The 20,667-nt window shown below is 38.9% G+C and overlaps 3 protein-coding genes across 3 annotated transcripts; 1 reads left to right on the top strand and 2 right to left on the bottom strand.

The window, feature by feature from the left end:
• Nucleotides 1-434: 434 nt before the first annotated feature.
• Nucleotides 435-1,797, top strand: LOC26526310. Its single transcript, XM_015157293.2, has 3 exons — nt 435-1,406; nt 1,478-1,639; nt 1,690-1,797. Exons 1-3 carry the CDS (start codon nt 477-479, stop codon nt 1,795-1,797), a joined length of 1,200 nt encoding a protein of 399 aa, XP_015012779.1. The 5' UTR covers nt 435-476.
• Nucleotides 1,798-2,989: 1,192 nt separating this feature from the next.
• LOC6548590 lies at nt 2,990-6,082 on the bottom strand. The gene is made up of 6 exons (XM_001973918.3): nt 5,969-6,082; nt 5,752-5,905; nt 5,492-5,674; nt 4,519-5,439; nt 3,838-4,090; nt 2,990-3,738 (listed from the first exon to the last, which is right to left on the bottom strand). Exons 2-6 carry the CDS (start codon nt 5,897-5,899, stop codon nt 3,054-3,056), a joined length of 2,190 nt encoding a protein of 729 aa, XP_001973954.2. The 5' UTR covers nt 5,900-5,905; nt 5,969-6,082; the 3' UTR covers nt 2,990-3,053.
• A 10,168-nt stretch (nt 6,083-16,250) lies between these two features.
• On the bottom strand, nt 16,251-16,655 carry LOC26526096. The gene has a single exon (XM_015157255.2). The coding sequence runs from the start codon at nt 16,510-16,512 to the stop codon at nt 16,375-16,377; it is 138 nt and encodes a 45-aa protein (XP_015012741.1). The 5' UTR covers nt 16,513-16,655; the 3' UTR covers nt 16,251-16,374.
• Nucleotides 16,656-20,667: the final 4,012 nt, after the last annotated feature.

Here is a 20,667-nt window from a genome sequence, read left to right as displayed (position 1 = left end):
CGGTTTACCATAAACATATTAACCACGTCCTTGCTAGCGCTCAGCAATACATTCCGAGAATTTTTTTTTAATTTTTATAAGTTGTATTAATTTGTTCCCAATTTCTATTGATATGCAAAGAAATTGTAAAATGTAACTAATCGTCCTTTAGTGTTTATTTTATGAAATATATTTTTTGCGCTCCCTTACTAGCTGAGTAACGGGTAGCTGATAGTCGAGGAGAACGAGTCGGTCGGCCATGTCAGTACTTAGTATGTGTCATAACTAATGTTCCAAGCCCTCTGCCAAAAACGAATTACTAAAAATAGCTATTTGGTTTGAACTTTGACCGGGTTTTCCGATAATCACCGCAGCTCGTCGCAACTCGATAGTCAGATAAGATCTCAAACATGATTTACCGTTAAGCTCTGTTGCCCTTAGCCAAAATCATCAGTATCATTTCGGACGGCAAGTCGGCAGCTTAAAAAAAATTATTCATGAATAACTCCCGCATTCTGAGGACTACAAATGTTGTGCTCTTACTTATGGGTTATCAAAGGCATTGGTTTGAAAAAAAGGAGCATAGATTCCGATTGTCCATTCCCAGTGTACTTTACATATTTTTCCTCGGAGTTGTGTATGCCGCGTGCTTCTCCCAACATTTTGATACGTCGTCGTCTACACTGAAAGTCTTGAAAGATACATCACCTTTCTTATTTGGATTAATCAGGATGCATCTTGTATTGGGAGCAAAAGCTTTTCTTTATGCCGTATATTCTTCGGTGAAGGCTGTGAGTGCAGTTAACCGCCTGTTGGAAGCTCTGCCCATTAGAAATTCTGAATTTAAGAAAGATGAGGCCTTGGCCTACGTTTTACTGAGTTCAACCTTTGTTATACTCTGCAGTTTTGCGATCTACATAGCATATGAAATGAAATTCGAGCCACCCCCCCTGCAAGATGCTATGCTTGGCATGGCTCTATTCTTTCCGCATCTTATTTTAGCTGGGTCCGTGAGATTGTACATAGTTTTATCCTGGTTGAGTCGAGGACAGCTAAAAGATCTTAAAAAAAATGTGGAGGAGGAGTTAAGTGTTAATTTGACGATGGACACGGCAAATACTGCTTCCACTTCTGTTACTGTTTTTACGAAGAGCTTGGAAAATTTAAAGACAAAACTCGAGACTCTGGGAGCCAATTTTTTCATTTTTGCCCAGTCATTAAAACATTCTGTGATGTTTCTTTTTGCCATGCATGCAAACTGCCTTTTGGGAGGAATCTATTCCTTAACGTACTACTGGAATACTTGGTACGTTTTGTTCGAGGATCGCAAGCGAAGAATCTTCTATGCGGCAAATGCCTCAATATACGCCTGTATTGCCAGTGATTACATTTGCCTGATGGTTGTATTGTTTACGATGGAGAACGAGGTAAAATGGAGATAATATTCAGATAACATGTTTTGCATAGATATTAACAACTAATTGAAACAATCTCCCAGCGGCGAAACTTTATTGAGGCTATAGATTTCTTGTTGGCACAGAGGAAATTGTTATCAAAAAAATTGCGGCCTATCGCCAAAGATTTAAGAGGTGTTTTAAAAACAAAAGTTTGTTTTAAATTTGATAAGCCTGTTCAATCAAATATCTGTTACGTCTGTTTGGTAAGTTTTTAGATTTGATCCAGAATAGCTATCTTATAAGGTCCTTGCAGATGGTAAGCGCTCAGGTGATAATAATAACATTGATTGTGACTGTTCGTTATCTGAATGACGAAATTTTGTTGCTTAAAGAAGAGATTAGCAGCACGGACGATGATTAATAAGATATTATATAATATATATAAAGTATTTGATGAAGTGCTCTATGTATTTATGTTTTTGTCTTCGTTTTGTTGCCGTCCCACTTCGGTAAGTTCATATTAATTATCATCGTATGCAAACTTAATCCATAAATTCATTTGTTTGCCAGATTCAAACAGGATGGAACAACAAATCACGATTAAGTTGCTAATAAAATGGTTCAAAGAGAAATGTGTGCGATTACGCTAGAGATGAGCAAAGTCCTGGAAAGTACAGCTTCCTGAATAAATTATCCCTCGAAAAGTCGAAGGTGGAATTGAGTTTCAGTACATACTAAGTAGTATACTAAGTAGTATTTTTATTTTGAACGAATTTCTGAACATTGAAACTTACCTAACATCGCACAAAATTTTAATAATTTCCGTTTAGTCTACTGCTTGTAAGAACACGAACAGAAAATTATTCCTTTGGGGTTGCCACCAATTCATTACAACCGTTTTTCAAATCTTTCAATGTGAGATAGCTCGCAGAATGACCGCAAATAAACATAATTCGTGTTTGAATCTACATAATATTTACTGTGATGCCAGCAACCATCCGACCATCCGACCATCCGACCATCCAACCATACAACCCACTCCCGTCCAGGCTGGTGCACCAACCAGATCCATGCATGCAGGTCTATGGAGATGCTGATGAGCAGATAAATTCATTAGGCAAACCAGTGTAATTGTTCCACTAGGGCGACGACGATGCTGGGTCAAAAAGAAAGTGGGGCTTGAGGGTGTGGCGGACATTTGGCTCAGCTGGCAGGGCAGACCAGACGACCGCAGATCTTAAGTTTTACCCCGGAGGCTGGAGTTGGGAGTCACGTAGTCGGAGTTTCCTGCGAAGCGTTACTAAATACAAATTAAACAAATCCATAAATAATGCTTAATAATATTAACATGGATATTAGCAGAAACTGCATACATACACTCCCACTTGGGTACAGATGCTCTCCCTTATTGCATTCAGCTGTAAGTGCATTTCATTAGGCATGGTCTTCGTGGTTTATGGACATGTGGCCTGTGCCAAATGAATGTTTGCACGCACAGTAATTGCACAGGTACGGCTAAAATTATTACTTATTTCTACCTTCTAGTCTTTTAGACATCCCGTTTTTTAATAGAATACACCAAAACACCCCAAATAAATGCATCATGATTTGTTAGCGAATGGTTTATTAACGATGACTTTATTAGACACTTTAAGTGGCGATTTCAAGTTCAAACGATTACTCTTTAAGTGCTTTCACTCGTTGCTTCTTCTTTTTCGCTATTTGCTGCTCTACTCGCAACAGTTGAACTAGTAACTGTTTCTGTCGATACTGTTTCTTTCTGATACTGTAAGAGTTGCCCAATATGCTGTGAGGCTTCTTCGGTGCACTAGGTAACACAATTGTAGGACTTCTTGGTGGAGTTTTAGTCGACGGCTTTGAATAATCTTGTGTGGGTGATAGCTTTTGCGTTGGGAATTTTGAACAATTCGGTCGTTTTGTGATAAGTTTTGCTTGATTAGATAAATATGCAACTGCACCTGATGAGAAATTTTCTTCGTTTTGTTTTCTGGTTATATTCGATATTCCCAATAAAGTTGAGCCATTTTGTGTCCCCCATCCATCAGATTCGGAGAAAGATGAAACTTCATCGGTGCTTTCGGCGGTGGATTTATAGCTAGAAGATTCAGACGAGTCGCTAGAACTGGAAGTGCTGTCGGTAAGGCGTTGCCTTTTTGGATTCGACCGTACAATGATGCTGGAACTTCTTTGAATATTGCTATATTTCAGTAATGACATTTGAGGTTGCGTATTTTTGCTGGCGGAGTACCTTGGCAGACTCGAAGACCAATCTCGTTTGTTAAAACACGTCGATAAGGACATTCCAATTGTCTTAGTCGTCGATCGCATATGCTGAGAATATCTAGGTGGTGAAAGGCTAGAAGACGGGTTTTGAAATGTCGTGAATGGGGAACTTCTGTTGAGTTGACTTTCCCAACCCAAATCTCTGGGTATCGAGGACGAAAGGGTACGGATGGGCCGATTCCCTGCCAATGAGTTATATCGTTCCTGCGCTATTAATACTTCACTGAAGGTTGGCTTTGGAAGCAGTGGAGCACGGTTGTTTACCTCTGGCTGATTCTGTGTGTAGTAGGGATCGTTGTCCATGTCGTTCAGGCCGAACGATATACCCAGGCTTTCAGGCACCCTCGGCATTTTCTCGACCAGTGCCGTTTGGTAGGTATCCATAGATGGTAAGATGTATGTTGGCCACACTACATATTTAAAAACAGTCAATTAATTGGAAAAGTGTCTTTGTTACTTACACAAAATAACTTCAGACTCTAATAAATTATTTATATTATGTATTTGTGTTAGACTTGTATTAAAAACAAACAAATTTGATCGAAATTGGATTTTCTTTGTGGGGTTGGAAATATCTCCCTTTGTGCGTTGCAAACTGTAAGTTTATAATATTCTCCGCAAGCGCTTACAAATTATCCTTTGTTTTAAACGGCATTTAGATATTTCCGGTTTTGAAATAGATCTTCGCATATTATATTATGTATTTTAAATAATGTGAAGGCGTTAAAAAACAAGAGCTCAAAAGATATAGGTGCATTAATACATTTTTTTCTATTTCCCCTCAAAGCCTCAAAAAATGCCACTAGTGTTAATGAAGAGTTTTTAAAGTTTAACGTACCTGGCGTGAAAGGCACTGTAGGCACAGGCAGAAACTTTTTTTCAAACATCACATATTTGCCCAGTTTGTTCATCTTGGGATGACGAAACCTACATTTAGGGCCCCAAATGCAGGTGTTACGTATGTGAAATCGACAAATGGGCATTCTGTTATCATCTTTTTTAATAGTATTACATGAGACTTCATGTTCTTCTCCTGTAAGTTCGCCATCTTCCAAATCAGCATATTCAACCTGATCATCTTCGAATAGCTCACCAGACTCTAACTCACTCACTTTCTTATCCACCATTATATTTCTTTTTGTAAAAGTAGTATTATCAAACTGGCAATGTGACGATTTTTTAATCAAGATATGTTGGGCCCCAACATCTTCGCAGGACACTTCACTATCTTCCACAGCTGATGTCTTATATGCACATTGAATCTTCTGTGCTTCGGAAGTGGTATCTTCGGATAATTCCCCAGGTTCCAGTGTATTGTTATTTTGCTGTTTACAGATAAAGTGATCGCTTCCCTTCCCGGAAACTTTTACATATAAGTCCTTGTCCACAGATTGAACTTTATTTTCCTGCGCTTCCAATATTGTATCATTATTATACAATGTGGATTGAATTACTATATTTTTTTTTCTATTGTGATTTCTTTCTATTAACTCATTCATCTCACAGTTCAACAAAGTATCGTTGCGATTTCCCTCAAGAGCACTTATCGCACTTATGCTATTAATATTGTTAATTTTGCACTCATCTGACGAAAATGCGAGGTGAATATCCTGCGGGTCTTTCATTGTGGAGCAGAATATATCATTGGAATCGAAGTCATCGTCTAGGCCTGCATCACTATTTTCAAATCTATAATTTTCCTTCCTAAATAATTCTGGCGATTGTGAACTGCACTTTCGTGTAGAGCTCATGGTAGATTCTTAAAAGGATTTAAAGTTTAAGTTAAAAGGGTTACCTATTATATCGCTTACCAAAATCCGTTAAGCCATGAAGAGTATAATCGAATGGCTTGTAAACAAAACTGGATTGGGGGGAAGATGGTTGCGAGCCTGCTTGTCCAACAGCAAAAGACATAGTGTTATTTACGGAAGCACTTTTTGAAAAATCCTCCGTTGGCTCAGTTATTCCAAGATTCACAGAAGGAGCAGCTGCGGCTGAGGTAAGCACCAAATGTTAAAAAAATAATCAATTACAATTCATTCAAACCGCTTTCCAAAAAACAACATCTCACCCATGCAGTGATGTTCATTGCGCCTATTTCTAAAAGGTTTTTTATTTTCTCCGTCCATATGTGCATTTTTCTGTTTAAAAAACAAGGAATCCGGTTTTGTTTTTGTCAGCAGGATCGCGTTCTCGTCATTTTCATCAGAATGTGACATCTAAATCTGCCGTAGTTAACAAACCATGTATAAAAATGGTTTAATTTTCTTTCCCAGAAAACGTCTTACCTTCTAGAGTTGTTCTTATTAGCTCGGCCAAGCAATTCATCAATAAACTATGCAAATTTCTTATGTGCCTAAAATTGATGCAAGGAACGTCACATATATATATGTATATTCGATATATTCAATCGAAGCTCGAGTTGCCACGCCAATATTATTGTTAGCGAGGGCACTATCGGTATTACTGAGTGTCGGTATTTATAAATATTTATTTAAGGTCTGAAAGCATCTAGTGTTGTGTAATATCTTTAACCGGCCATTGGTACTTTTGCATATTTTAGTACCTCTTAAATGTTCCCTCTTAATTGTTTTAAATTAAATTTTAGTTTTTTTTTTTAAATTGTATTATCTTTTCCCCAATTTCTATCATATGCCAGACAAATTTTTAAATTTCTCGTTCGCACTTACACTAGCTATTTCAAGTTTATAATTTACAGCTTTTGGGTTTAAGAGAGTAAAACAAAAAAAAAGGAATACCTATTTTAAAAAGTTTTCGGCTAAAGAGTGGGCTTGTTAAAAATGTTCTTGTAATCTTTTGAAACAAAGTTGAGCTGCGTCTACGTCTCTAGAATATGGATGCTAATTGTTATTTTTAAAGCTTATATAGCTCCCGAGATTACAGAGTTCATTAGATTACAGAATGCACTCTTCATAAAATATCAAAGATTTCGATTGCCAGCTTTCTGACTTTATGAAGCAAACCGGCGTATTAATGCCACCGTGATTTGTCCTTTTAAACTATGTATAAAAAAAATAAATGTAGCGAATTAGAAAGACCCGTTTTTGCACAAATACGGAAACATAAGGGCTTTGACCCTAACTTGACTTTAGGAAGGCAAATGGACGTCAATACATATTTTTAACTATGCGACCACAAGATTACACGTTGTACGTTGTATAGCTCAAAAGCGAGCACTAGTCATATCCTGCGTTTAGGGCACCATCGCAACGATTCGAAGGAATATACTATAAGGAAAGAGATTTACAGTTTACCGTTTACGAGAGTAATAAAATACAAACTACGTATGAAAACTATTCCAAAGCCCATATGTTCGTACCTCAAATAAAACAAACAAATCGCCGATATCTAGACCTAACTGGACCACTTTTGTATTATAACCATGGGCGTCATCCTTATTTTTACAAAAATAATCGATGAACATATTTAATATCCAACCAAAGTATTAAATTGTCTGACCAATACTAACTTAAAGGTTCAACTTAACTTCGAATTAGAATTTGCCAAATGGGATAAAAACTTTAAAGTCAGATGCTCAGACCCTGAGTCCAAAGAAAGTGCATGTAATCGATTGGACACATTACATTAAACGCAAAACAAATAAAAATACAATTTATAAATATTCTATAAACATTTTTTTATTGTTAAATAATTGTTTATCTCTGTAAATATATTAAGAGAGATTGAAATATAAAAAAGCCACACTAGTTACGGCCGACATCTTTCTATAGCGAAATTTATAACTTTTATATGTGTATAGCGTACACATAAAAAAATAAATGACGAATGACAATTATACCAAATTTCGGCGTGAGGTCTGTTTGTTGGCGCTAGAGTGGGCGAGTACAAAAAATTGTTGGCATACCGATAAAAACTTGAAAAAAAAAATAAAAAATTTCAACAAGACTAGAATCGGTGTAAAGTACGTAACAGACAGAAGGAAGCGTTTTCGACTTTATAAAGCATATATATTTTTGACTATAAAAAAAAAAAATAGAAAATTGAGATAAGGCTGTTTTTGGGCGGTTTGTGGCGGTAGAGTAGGCGTGGCAAAAAGATTTTGGTAAATCCATAGAAATACACAAGGCTAAAAAAAATTAAAATATATCAAAACATTTTTCAATAGTGTTTTTGGGCGTTAAAGCGGGCAACATCATTTAAAAAACTTGCGCTGCGTCTAAGTCTCTGGAATCTGATTTTTTTTAGCTTTTACCTGAGATCTCGAGGTTCATTCGAACGGGCAGACGGGCATGACCAGTTCGACGGGCTATTGACCCTGATCAAGAATATATATACCTTATATGGTCGGAAACGCTGCCTTTTGCCTGTTACATACTTCTTAATGAATCTGGTATACCCTTTTACTCTACGAGTAACGGGTATAAGAAGTCGACAAGTGAGAGACAATAAGCACAAGGGTCGAGAATTACATGCCGGAGCTGCAATCAATGAATAGAGCGCCAAAAACGCAATGCGGCAAAGAAGTTACCTGACGGAAGGTAAGTGAAGGGGATGTCCCACAGGACTTGTAAATATCAACATCGCAAACAAGTTAAAAGTTTTCCTCTTGTTCTTTGGCATTTGTTTATGTCCGGGTCGAGGCCGGGCCATAATCGTTTCTCATTTCAGTCCTGTGGAGATACCTTAGATAATACTCCCTACTTCCCCGAAGCCACTGAACAAAATTTTCAGAAGAACATAATTATATGACTGATAGTTAAGATTATAAGGCTTAGACTTCGTAAGAAAAACTATATCTAATAAAATTCTCAAAGTCAGATAATAAAACAAGATTGAATGCTATGGTCGAGTTCCCCGAGTCTCCCCGAACGAGAAATATGAACATTTTCTGGAAATATCGGTAGAAATTTAAAAAAATTTTTTGTGCGGATTATGGGCGTGTCAAAAAGTTGTGTTGGAAAATCAATAAAAATTTACAAGACATAAAATGCTTGATAATGCATGCTTTATCTCAACTTCCTAGTTTTTATAGTTCCTGACAATCTTTAAAAGCAAACTTTCAATAATTAGGCGTCACTGGAATCTTCAGGCATTATATGCATTTTTTTAGAAACCTATAATGTATAGAGTGTGTAGTTTTTTACTCATGCTGCCACGCCCACTTAACTCCCACAAACCACCCGAAACAGCCACTCCCACTTTTGAAAATTGTTTATAATTTTTTTGTTAGTCTTGTAAATTTCTATCGATTTACCAAACAAAAATTTGTCACGCCCACATTTTGAAAAATTGTTTGATCTTTTTTCGTTTTATTGTTTGCCCTGCCAATTTTTATCGGTATAACAATAACACTTTGGCCACGCCCATTCTAACGCTAACTAGGAACTCGACTCCACCGTTCTCTTTTGTTTGTATACCCGAATTTGTATAGCGAATTCGTTAAAGGAAGAGCTTCGGACCCTTTAAAGTATTTATATTATTTATCAGGGTCATTAGACGAGTCGATTTGGCTTGTCCGTCCGTCTGTCCGTATGAACGTTGTGATCTCGATAGAATGATAGAATCAAACCGAGAGAGTTGGAATTAATCATGCAGAATCCAGAGACAAAGCTCACGCCAACTTTATTTACATTTCTTAATTTTTCGTTTTTGTTTGTTAAATTTTTATTGCTATGCCAATAATATTATATCTTCCCAGCTCTCCCAATAGTCGAGTAACCGGTATCTAATATTCGAGGAAATATTTTTTTCGAAGTGTGCACTGTGCTCTTACTTTTAATACGAAACAAGGGCGCAATTTAGTTTTGAACGTAATTTCTTTTAATAGCGTTACTCGTCAGATAAAATTTTTCATGGGGTGAGTACCAAGCCCCAACAAGATGTCGCGCCCTGATATTGGTACTGTACTTCGGGAGCTCGGTAACAAGCCTTCAGCTTCCCACTCCACCGCGGTTCAAGGAAGGTCTCTGTTTTAGCGGATATCGCAAGTAAATTGCTCAGTTTGGGCCATGTCCAGGGGCCTAAGGTTGGCGTCTCTTTGGTTTGTTTTATTGGAGGTAAGGGCGTTTCGGTCGGGAAAGGTTTCCAACGGCTGACGTTTTCTGGGACATGACGATTTCATTTGCATTTTATGATAATTGCACTTTATAAATATGTCACGGCATCATCTTAAGGGTGCCAGAGGAAACCTCTAGGCTGGTCCCTTTACATTCTGGGTGCCATACACTTCAAAATTATGTTGAAGTGTCACCATTAATTTTAAATACTTATGGCCGTGTGGGTCGCACTATAAACTAATGAGTAGATGCCGACGACTGCAGTTAAAGTATGTTAAATACTTTACTTTTTATATGCAGCGTACGACAAAGGGATAATTTATGCGAATTTGTAAGCGTTTTGCACTTGTGCTCCACAAAAATAACTAGTATTTATACTTTTACCTGGGACTTCAGCAAGACTAGTTTACAAATATTAAAATACAGGTTCTTAGTCTGTTTTTGTATGTTAGTTTGTCAGGCATTCACACTTTAACCTTGTGCAAATCCCTTTTTATATTGCTCATCCTATCTTAGAAACTGTATAGTTCCTGATAAGTCGAGTTCCTCGACTATCAGATACCCGTTACTCACCGTTCATACGGACAGACGGACGGAAGGCGGACATTGCCAGATCGACTCCGCTATTGGTCCTGATCAATATACTTATACATTGTACAATATATTATTTATACTTCCTTCCTTCAGGCGCTCTTCGTCATTTCTTAGCATATATGTATGTATCTTAACTTACAGCTTAAGATACTCGTAACATAGATAAAAAGATGCGGCATAGATGTATGTTGGAAAGTGATACTTTCCGACATTGCACACGAAAACCATTTATAGCTCACGGCACTATTAGGCTTTGGTATATAACACTATGTAAAATATACAATTCAATAAATCCTCAGAAGCTACCATTCGTATTTACTTTTGTAAAATAAGACGCCAAGTAATCTGAACTTATTTAACTTTTATCATTACCAATTAGGATTACCCTCAATGCGTATCTTCCGTGCACGAAAGCACAATTTCCGGACGTCTTACGTCTTACCCCTCTGTAAGCCAACGGCGAATAAGCTGAGATTTCTGCTCCATAACTCAACCAGTCAGCTCTCACCCTATTCACCCTTTCATGGCTCAACGTAAAAATAAACATTTAACGCCTCATTAGAATCGAGACATCCTAATGTCCTAGAAGCAATTGCCGACGCATCCATCTCTGGGGCGGCTCTACATGAGTCAGCAACAAGACGCAGGCAATGAGTTAACTCCGGCATAAACAGAATATATGGCCGCAAAATCCCAGAAGCGCCTAGCAGGGAATGAATATTAATGAGACGTCGTCAGTCTTTCGTCAAATTAAAACACAGCTCCAACGGGCCAACGGTGAGCAGGGACCGGGTGACGGAGATGGAGATGGAGACTGAGATGGAGAGTGGTCCTGACAGGAGAGGACACATCTTCTCGGGCGTTGTGCGCGCACATCCTGCGGTAACTTTTCTAATTGTTGTAAGCACAACGCGAATAAATCAGCAGCCGTGAAGCTAGGCCACTACAACTAGCTGAAGGCCTTGTGGAATTTCGGCAATTTGTTTTCCCCTAGTTGAGTTGAATATTTTGAGCAGGGGTGGCTGGATGAGAAGGACGCGGGAACCAGACTTAACCCTTTTGGGCAATGTGACTCTGCCAGTCACCGCCATCGTCACACGTCAGCGCACTATCATCAGCTTGTTTACACGCATAATTATGTGTGCCGGATTCCTGGAATTGCTCCAGGTTTCCGGCTTGCCCACTCCATTTCGACTCCTTGCCCTGAATTATCCTTGCGGCTTTTGGGGGCTACCACGCCAGACGACTTAATGCAACGTGACAGATTTCTCACTTGAACTTAAGATGACGGGAAATGTCACAATGTGATGCTGATAATATGCTAATGGGGTTTGTTTGTTTGTTTGATTTATATTTCCCTCGTCATGGCTGCGAGGAGGTGTCGACGCCAATGGGCAAGGTCAGGTCCCTTAAACTCAGGTAAATTGGTAGTTAGTGTCGGGGACCTTTTCAACTTATTTATATTAAATAATTGTACAATGGTAGTAGCAATTTATTGCTAGTGTTATTATGTTTAAAAAAGAGTTTAGCTGAAGTATGTTAAAATATCTTTATACCCTTACTCCTGGAATAATGCATATGCTAGATGTGCAGGAACAAATAAAGAACTGTGTTTTCTTCTATGTATATATATATATATACTAGCGGACCCGGTGGACGTTGTCCCTCCCAAAATTCGTATTTAAACAGATGGCTCCCTCAATTTTTTTCAATAAATGGAAATGGAAAACCCACACACAACTTAATTCATTTAAATTAATTTCATTGTATTTTAAAGCAATACATAATACATATTCCACAATACATAACACAAACGTCAAGCGATTGACCTTGTGACCTATTTATTGACATAGCGAACGCAAGACGTACCGGAAACTGAAGTCGTTTCAGACCCTTTCAAGATGGTTGCTTTAATAACATTCGGCTTCAATCTCAAAAGGCAATTTATTATGTATTTCTCAACAAAATATCGCCGAACCAATTTTTTGCCCGCAAATTACATATATGTATGGTGGCAATCCTGGTATTCCAAATCCAATGAATTTAAAAACTCAGTTGGATAATTGACAACGTCGTCTTCATCAGTGATTGTGTCAACTGATTAGCAGGAATGTATATTCTTATGTAGTATTTCATTTTGAATCGAACAATTTATTTCGTCTGCATTCCTTGCCGCCAATATTGCTCGTGGACTCAATCATGAATGATTCTTGTAAGTTTCTCGAATGTCAGGAAAAAGTTATTGATGAGATCTTCCTTCGATTCAGTTAGTTTGTGGAAATGATATCAATCCCGTCACACAATCAACTTGCCATTGCCAAAGTCCAACAATTGTTTTAAGATTTCTGCTGTTTGATCATACTGCAGGACAACACGTATATTGGTGGTCAACTTAATAACTTTCACATATCGCCACAAATTTGAAGACTTTAAGCAAGCATTAATTTCGTATTAATTAATAATTAATAACGAATGAAACAACCAAAAATGCGCAATCGAAAAAAAAACAATAACAACCTATTCACTAACAAAACTCGTTTCATTTAAGCAACAAAGCAAGGATATATTGTTTCATAAACATACGTTCAGCTGTTGACGTTGTAGCTTGAAACGATTTTTTCTATTATTCGGTTTTTCCAAAGATATTCCGGATTTTCCGCATAACTTTGTTTTGCTGCCAGAGAACACGAGTCCAACAGAACAAAACTCATCAAAAGCGAGTTATAAGAGTTCATAGAAACACCAATATTATTTTATTTATGTATAGTGACATATGTACGCTTCCCAAGCCCGCCAATTAAATTATTTCTTAGAACAATAAACAATAAAGCACCTATTTTATTTCCATACTGCATTTCCATGTTCTTATAAACAATTCTTTGCAAACCATGTTCTTTTGGAGGAATTTCAGAAGACCCCATTCAAAGCCAGTGTACGAGCATTTCTGGAGAAAGCTGAAAACCGCAGATAAATACTTGCCAGTAAACTTGAAATAGAACAAAAACTTGAGGAAAAACTCTATATTTAAGACTAATTAAATGCAGTATATAGTCTCTTTTTGAAAAATTACCTACACAATTATTTAAGAATAAATAACCACAACAAACCAGGATTGCGATCACTTAAAAACCTCTGACAGGAGAAATGCATGTATGAACAAATAAAAGTGGAAATAACCATACAAGTACAACTACCCATAAAACAAAATATCTCTGATAAGCCACAAAAGTCCTTTAATCACAATACTAACTAGACTAATAGCAGCATCAGAAGATATCCAACACCTTTCCAACATTATAACTCACCATTGCCATATCCAGCCTTACAAGTTTATTAAACACCACTAATTAATAATCCATATCCAGCCCCACAAGCTTATCAAACACCACTAATTAATAATCACCATCCAACATCCTATCAGCCCAATACAAACAATAATTTTCATCCTAGCCGAAATACAAACTTTAGACCTCGAACAATATTCAACATCCTACAAACGAATGCATTTAATCAGAATAGATTTAGACAACAACCCCAATATCAAAATCAACAATCACTGGAGTTCCCATGTAACCAACCAACCAATAAAGCGATTAGGACCATCTAACAGCGGACAGACTAGGATGAGTATGGATAAATCGTTATATTAAGAGAACACTGCTTGTCAGCAATATATTCCTTATGACCGTTTTTACTACCCAACTTACGACCATACGGACTTTTATCTGGAGTATCACTATCAAACTGACCGAAACAACCACAACTGCCGCAGCAGATTAATACCGACAACCAAGAACCCAATGTAGAACAAGCCGAAAATGTTCAGCGATAAGTCTTGGAAAACGCCAGTATATAACAATTAAAAACAAAGAAAATAATTTAAAATGTCTTATTGATACCGGACTTACCAATTTGACTTACCAATCCAGAAAACCAATAATCTCTTTCATACCAGCAATGGACCGCTCATTATCAATTAAAGTATAGCCACACACCTTCAAAGATTTTGTTCCCAGCACCAACGGAATTTTTATTGCACCCATCCTCTGAATACTACGGTCTCTTATTAGGAAGAAAACTTTTGGCAGAGCGTTCAATTGGTTACTTCTAACAATAACAAATACGAATTAATCTAAGGCGCAGCAGCACAAGTCACATTAAGTCACTTTCAAGATGTAAGCATGGACCTGCACCATGCTTAGACATCCAAGAAATACCCATACCAAGTTGACATATACTAATCAAACCAATCAGAGAATCAATACCAAGTACAATCGACCCATTTATTACCAATTATACAGTTACCCACAGGCTTATTAGCAAGAGGTCGAAAGCCAAACAAGATGTGCTAAATCATCTATACGTACCAGTTACTCAACGTACAATAGCCCCATTTGGGTAGTCCCATAGTCCAAGATGCATTAGGCAATAAAAATTCAGAATTGTAATAGACTGCAGACCCCCAATCCCAAGCATGGACGAAATGTTAGGAGAACTGGGCTGGTGCAACTACTTCACGACTAAAGAGACAGTGGATTAAAAAACGCACCAACTACCTCTCAACGGTGCATAAATTATATTTTGCGCCCACACTTAAATATGCATCATCTCATGTATTTGGACGACCGGAAGAGCACCTACAATCGCTCAGACTAGTTTTCGAAAAACTGGCAAAAGCCAATCTTAAATTACAGATTGATTTTTTAAAGCAGGAAACCACATTTGCACATTTTGGGCATAAAACCAAACCTCAAAAAATTAAAGCTATTCAAAAATATCCAATTCCCAATAAACCTAGTGAAATAAAGTATTTTCTTTGACTGACAGGATACTACCGTATGTTCATTCCAAACTTTGCAGACATAGGAACGAAGTTCCCATTACGAAGTGTTCAAAAAGAAGACGAAATTTGACAAAACCAACCCAGAATATTACTCGGCATTCAAAAAATTAAAAAATCTAATATCAGGACCCAATTCATAAAGTACCCAACTTTACATCAACCACAGACGCAAATGATGTTGCTTTGGGTGCAGTTCTCTTACAAGAGGGTCACCCGCTTAGTTACATTAGCTTTATAGACATGAAACGAACTACAGTACAGTGATTTTTACATTAAGTAAGTACATTGAGAAAAGAAAATTACGTAGCGGACGCTCTATCCAGAATAAATTGAAAATAGAATAGAATCGAGAAGACATACTTGAGCGAACAAATCCAACATAGTGCAAAAGAGGACAATACTACTTTCATTTTTATTACAGAGATACCTTTAAATGCATTTAACAATCAAATAATATTTTTAAAAGGACCACCACTCGTTAAAGTTACAAAATATTAAAAAAAAAACACATCACCCAAATATTTTACGATATTATGACCAGAGAAAATGCTGAACCATGTTTTATAGGCCATTTTTGCGGTAATTGCGGAATGACTAGATTCGTTGATAAGTATCTAACAGGCAGAAGGTAACCATATAAAGTATATACATTCTTGATCAGGATCAAAAGCCGACTCGATCTGTCCATGTCCGTCTGTCCGTATGAACGCCTCGATCTCAGGAACTACAAAAACTGGAATGTTGAGATTAAGCATGCCCAACTTTGTCTTTCCAAGCCCTCTTAATTTTAAAAAATGTTTTGATATTTTTTTTACTTTTGAATATACATATCTTGTAAGCCTTTACAGATTTACTAAAATACTCTTTGCCAAACCGCCCAAATCTGTCAAGCTCACGATTTTGAAAAATTTTTTGATAATTTTTAATTATTGAATATATCTTGTAAATTTCTATAGATTTGCCAACAATTTTTTGGCACGCCCACTCCAACGCCCACAAACCGCCCAAAAACTCTCACGCCCACACTTAAAAAATTTTTAAGTTATTTTTCATTTTATTATTTTTTCCCCATTTTCATTTTAGTGGAATTACGTGTATGGATTATGTCGCCTATAGCGATCTCTTTTCTTGTATCTATTTATGCTATAATAATTTGAATATTTATTATCGGTTTTATCTCAGTCAAAACGGAAGTACACAGTCGCATCCTTGGCCTTGATTACAATACTTTCCTCAGGATTATCGGAATAAGCCGGATAAGGGCAGAGGTGACGGCAAACACCAACACATTAGCACGGACCTCATCCTTGGAGCGCTCCTGGATTCCAGTCGGCTGAATGGGCAGTGTGCGAAACATCTTGACTGCAGATGTAGTTGATTTCGAAGTTGTTGTCTTTCTGCGCTAATGTGTTGTGGCTAACCAGTTCAGAACGATTTATGAATAGATTCTGAAACCAATCAGATTAGTGACAAGCTCGCCAACTCTGACAGGTTAATCAATGACAGGATGAGTGTTTTGGTGAAATATTGAAGTTGTCTAGCTCATAGTGTGTTTATTTTAGTTTTTTTTATAATTTTTAAAACTGTAAGCAAATGGTCCCTGAAACAAGAAGTTAGAGAAAGAGGATCTCAAAGTTTCAAAACAACAAGTTGAAAATATCCAAAGAAATATGCATTTTAAAAGTAGTAAGGTGTAATGGGCTACTCCACAAAAGCCATCCCTTTTGTTATACCCGTTACTCCTAAAGTAATAGAGTATAATAGATGCCCGCTTGATTGAGCGTTAAGATTTTACTGACGCCTACCTTGCGATAGTTGGTTTGAAAACGTTTCCACGCTCAAGCCAAACTGGCACTCCCGCAATTTTGAAAATGTTTTAATTGTATTATTTTTCTATCTGTGTACCAAATATAATATATATTCGCCCCGCCTACACTAACGCCTACAAGCTGCTAACAGCTGTCACTACCCCACTTCTATTGATGTTTGAATATTTTCTTGTTTATTTTTTGTATTGCACATTTCTGACATCATGCCAAAAACTTGTTGGCCACGCCCTCTCCAACTCATACAAAACGGCATATCTCATAAAATGTTACAAAATTATGTTTGACAGTAACATAGCTTCAACCTTCCGAAATCTACACGGAATGTGAAAGGACAAAATCCCCACAAAGAAATCTGACACTACATTGCAGGTCCGACTCAGAGATTTCTTCGGCTATTGCGGACTAAAGTGAGAAACGCTTTCAGCCATTTGACCTAGCGATCACCGAAGATGTTAAAGAAAAACTAAACTTCCTTAATGCTCTGTAACTGGATGCACTATCGTTGGCATTGATAGCAGAATTTCCACGGATTTCCCTAAAAAGATATCCTGTTCCTGGTTCTCCTTTATAACTCAGTGTTACTTATGCAGTATTTTGTCTCTTAATGGAACGTGCTGTGATAACGATGATACCAAACTACGAAATACTATAAGTCCGATAAGTTTGCTACCTATATTCCCTAAAATATTCAGGAGAATATTTCTAATAGAGTTATGGGAGTAAGAAGCGTGCAGGATGCCATTAGCCCCAGGTTGGATTTAGACTCCACCATGGAAACCCAACATTTTCTTGACGCTCAGAAAGCATTTGTCCCTGTGGAGCATGTTTTATAAGTTCAAGACCATATTCCTCCTCAGCGAGGATTGCTGGGTCCCGTTTTATGTACCCTATTTACTTCAGATCTGTCGTGTCCCAATGAACCGGGCCACCTACGCAGGCGATACTGCCTTCATTGCGAATACTTTCTGACCAATTGCATCGTGTAGGATCACTTATGAATTTCTGGACTCATTCGGCATATCTTTAATTAGCAGAAAGTCTGAACACAGGAATTTCTATTTGAGAGGGCAGATGCTTCCTAGAGTTACGATTCACGACGTCACCATCACACAATTACACCAGGCGCAGTATTTTGGTCTGATCCTGGACAAGCGGCCCACCTGGAAGCAGCACACAATAAGCTCAACTGGCGGCTTGAGCCAATTGGCATGTTTACCATTGCCAACGAAGTGTGAGGTTTTAAATAAACTGAGGTCCCTTTAAAGACTTACTGTTTCTACATGCGAAGAATTGCTTCAGACTCGCGCAAAGAATCTAAAACCAAGTGCTAAGAATCTAAACCAACTAAGTGCAATCTAAAACCATTGCAAACGCAAATACGAGTATCCCTTTGTCAGAGAACAAATTAACCAACATTCGAGCTGCAACAACGAACGCCGCACAGCTCTTATTAAGGTCATTAATCTTGCTCGACCAACTCTAGGATAAGAAGGCTTCCAGGATAGGAAGACATCCTGGCGATGTCAGGCCTTTGGACAAGAAGACAACATGTTTCTCGAGGGCTAAGCAATAATATTTTTTATTCAATTGTTATTAATTTGCCTATTATTGTTCTGTTATGAAGTCATATTATATTTTCCCATTACGTTGGTTGATCGTCGTTCAAATAAATATGTCACTCATCAAATTTTTAAATATTGGGTTGGGTTTTGGCGCTCAAGCTAATTGATGGTGACGGCTTCAGAATTCTATGTATAAATAGCTTGTGTTTGAATTAGGAACAAGTTCCCATTTTTGTAAAAATATTACTGATTGATTCTGAAGCCTTGAAGGATAAAAATCCTCAGTACCACAAAGCACCAAGCGGTTTATTGGTTGCCATGTAGATGGAATCGCTGGACTGGGCCTAAGTCAAATACCGTGTTGTGCGCCCATTAGTCCGAGCAGATACCGGTGCACATTATTTCTGGCCACGGCACGTGTTTGAACCGCAAACAGATGAATTTTCGCAGTGCCGAGCCTCGTCCGATTAGGACAACGAAATATGAGCAGGCGGCAGCCACCAAGGGCAGTTTGCGTATCCAGGTCTCGGTCTGAAGCAGGAACTGAAACAGGAGCAGGTCCCGGAGCTGGAGCCGGAGCTGGAGCCGAAGCCGAGGCCGAGGCTGGAGCCGGATCCGGAGACGGAGCTGGAGGAGCACTGCAATTCGTCCTCGGGGTCTTTTTTGTATTAATAATAAATAAACGGAAGGGCCTTGCAGCAGGAGTCCAGCTCGTGTTTTGGACACACTGGAGCGGATTTTAATGGACGAGTGCGAGTGCAGCGGCGGAGTGGAGCTAAAACCCATAAGCCGTACCCGGCGCACACCTTTTACCAGGTGCATGTATGACACCCGAACCCTTCCTACGTTCCTGCCTTGGAATACAGCATTTGCTCGTCCATCTTTTGATTTAGCACCGACATAAAAATGATTTATCAGTGACATTAAAATAATGCACACTGTGGCGCATTTTATGTGCGAATGGATTTTCGCGCCTTTTTGTTCTCGCACTGTGAAGGGTGAGGGACCATGTGGTGGTGGAGTCGGTGCAGTCGCATTTACCCCTTCCAACAGAGCGGCCCGACCAGAAGCAACCCGTGGCAAAGGGGCGAGGCAAGGGTAAATCATGTATGAGGCACACGGGTTTCTCGAACAGCCGTCCGTCGGTCCGTGCGTCCGTCCGTCCGTCCGTCCTCCGGTCCACATCAGACCTTTTGTGCCGCCGTCACCCGAATGTTTTACGGCCGGGGTGTTTGTGACCAGTCTCCGCGAGCTGCATCAGCCGGGCTTGTGGCTGGGAATGGCTGCATGCACCTATCCGGAACTAGAGCGTCCCCTGGATGCTGTGGCATCGTGAATGTAAACTGTGCGAATATAGCGCACTCGTTCTGGCTGCCACGCGTCCACTGGATGGACGCGATGTGTACGATCTGCACTCGGAGAAAGGGTAGGGCCTCTCATGACCCGAACAAATTAAACAACTTGAAGGTGAGAGTAAAATAATCTTTTTCAGGCTTGGTAAGTAATTAATAAAAGTAAGGTAGGTTCTTAGCGACAGCTAACCTAAAAGTTCCCGTAATTGAACAGGTTACTTCCCCAAAAGCATTTTGAAATGTGCCATAACTTGCACCCAGATATGTGACATAGCACTGCGAAAGCGTCGAACGGAAACATCCTGATGCTGGCTACTCGTTGCAGGCTATCAACTGGAACGCGGCTGGGATGCCCTGCTACCGAAATGGACGACAGCATATGGAACTCATTAGAGTGGTCCTGTGTGTGCGAGTTTAATGAGGACACCACAGGAGCGAGAGGGCGCAGGCGCTGGACTTGGGTGCGGGAGGCAGGGACGCTAAAGATGGGACACATATTTGGATGTGGACATGGGCGAGCACATCTGCAGACGCCGCTGATTGCCCGGTCCAATCTCAGTGGTCGCACGATTCCCATGCCTAGCCCATGCCTTGCCCATGCCATTTGGCAGCGTCAGCATAATTTCCTGATGCTAAATGCCAAACGCAGGACGAACCAGAGCGGGCCAGCCGAGCACTTAAGCTCATCCGGCATCGACTGACCGACTGCCAGCGAACGAGTTTGCGAAATGGGATTGGACTTTTGTACCGGGTTTGGCTCGGGCTAAAG

This window comes from Drosophila erecta, unplaced genomic scaffold (assembly GCF_003286155.1).
Source record: "Drosophila erecta strain 14021-0224.00,06,07 unplaced genomic scaffold, DereRS2 tig00000975-arrow-arrow-pilon, whole genome shotgun sequence".
Lineage (NCBI taxonomy): Eukaryota > Metazoa > Arthropoda > Insecta > Diptera > Drosophilidae > Drosophila > Drosophila erecta.
The sequence above is the reverse complement of the archived record's forward strand: the minus strand, read 5'-3'. Positions and strand labels throughout refer to the sequence as shown.

Bases quoted from the DNA above. Each gene is read 5' to 3' on its own strand.
- LOC6548590 (XM_001973918.3), bottom strand. From the start codon at position 5,899: ATGTCACATTCTGATGAAAATGACGAGAACGCGATCCTGCTGACAAAA. The intron at 5,440-5,491 runs GTAAGCGATATA...AATCCTTTTAAG, and splicing joins TCATGGCTTAACGGATTTTG to AATCTACCATGAGCTCTACA. The intron at 4,091-4,518 runs GTACGTTAAACT...TTAAATATGTAG, and splicing joins TACAGTGCCTTTCACGCCAG to TGTGGCCAACATACATCTTA.
- LOC26526310 (XM_015157293.2), top strand. From the start codon at position 477: ATGAATAACTCCCGCATTCTGAGGACTACAAATGTTGTGCTCTTACTT. The intron at 1,407-1,477 runs GTAAAATGGAGA...ACAATCTCCCAG, and splicing joins TGTTTACGATGGAGAACGAG to CGGCGAAACTTTATTGAGGC. The intron at 1,640-1,689 runs GTAAGTTTTTAG...AGGTCCTTGCAG, and splicing joins ATATCTGTTACGTCTGTTTG to ATGGTAAGCGCTCAGGTGAT.
- LOC26526096 (XM_015157255.2), bottom strand. From the start codon at position 16,512: ATGTTTCGCACACTGCCCATTCAGCCGACTGGAATCCAGGAGCGCTCC.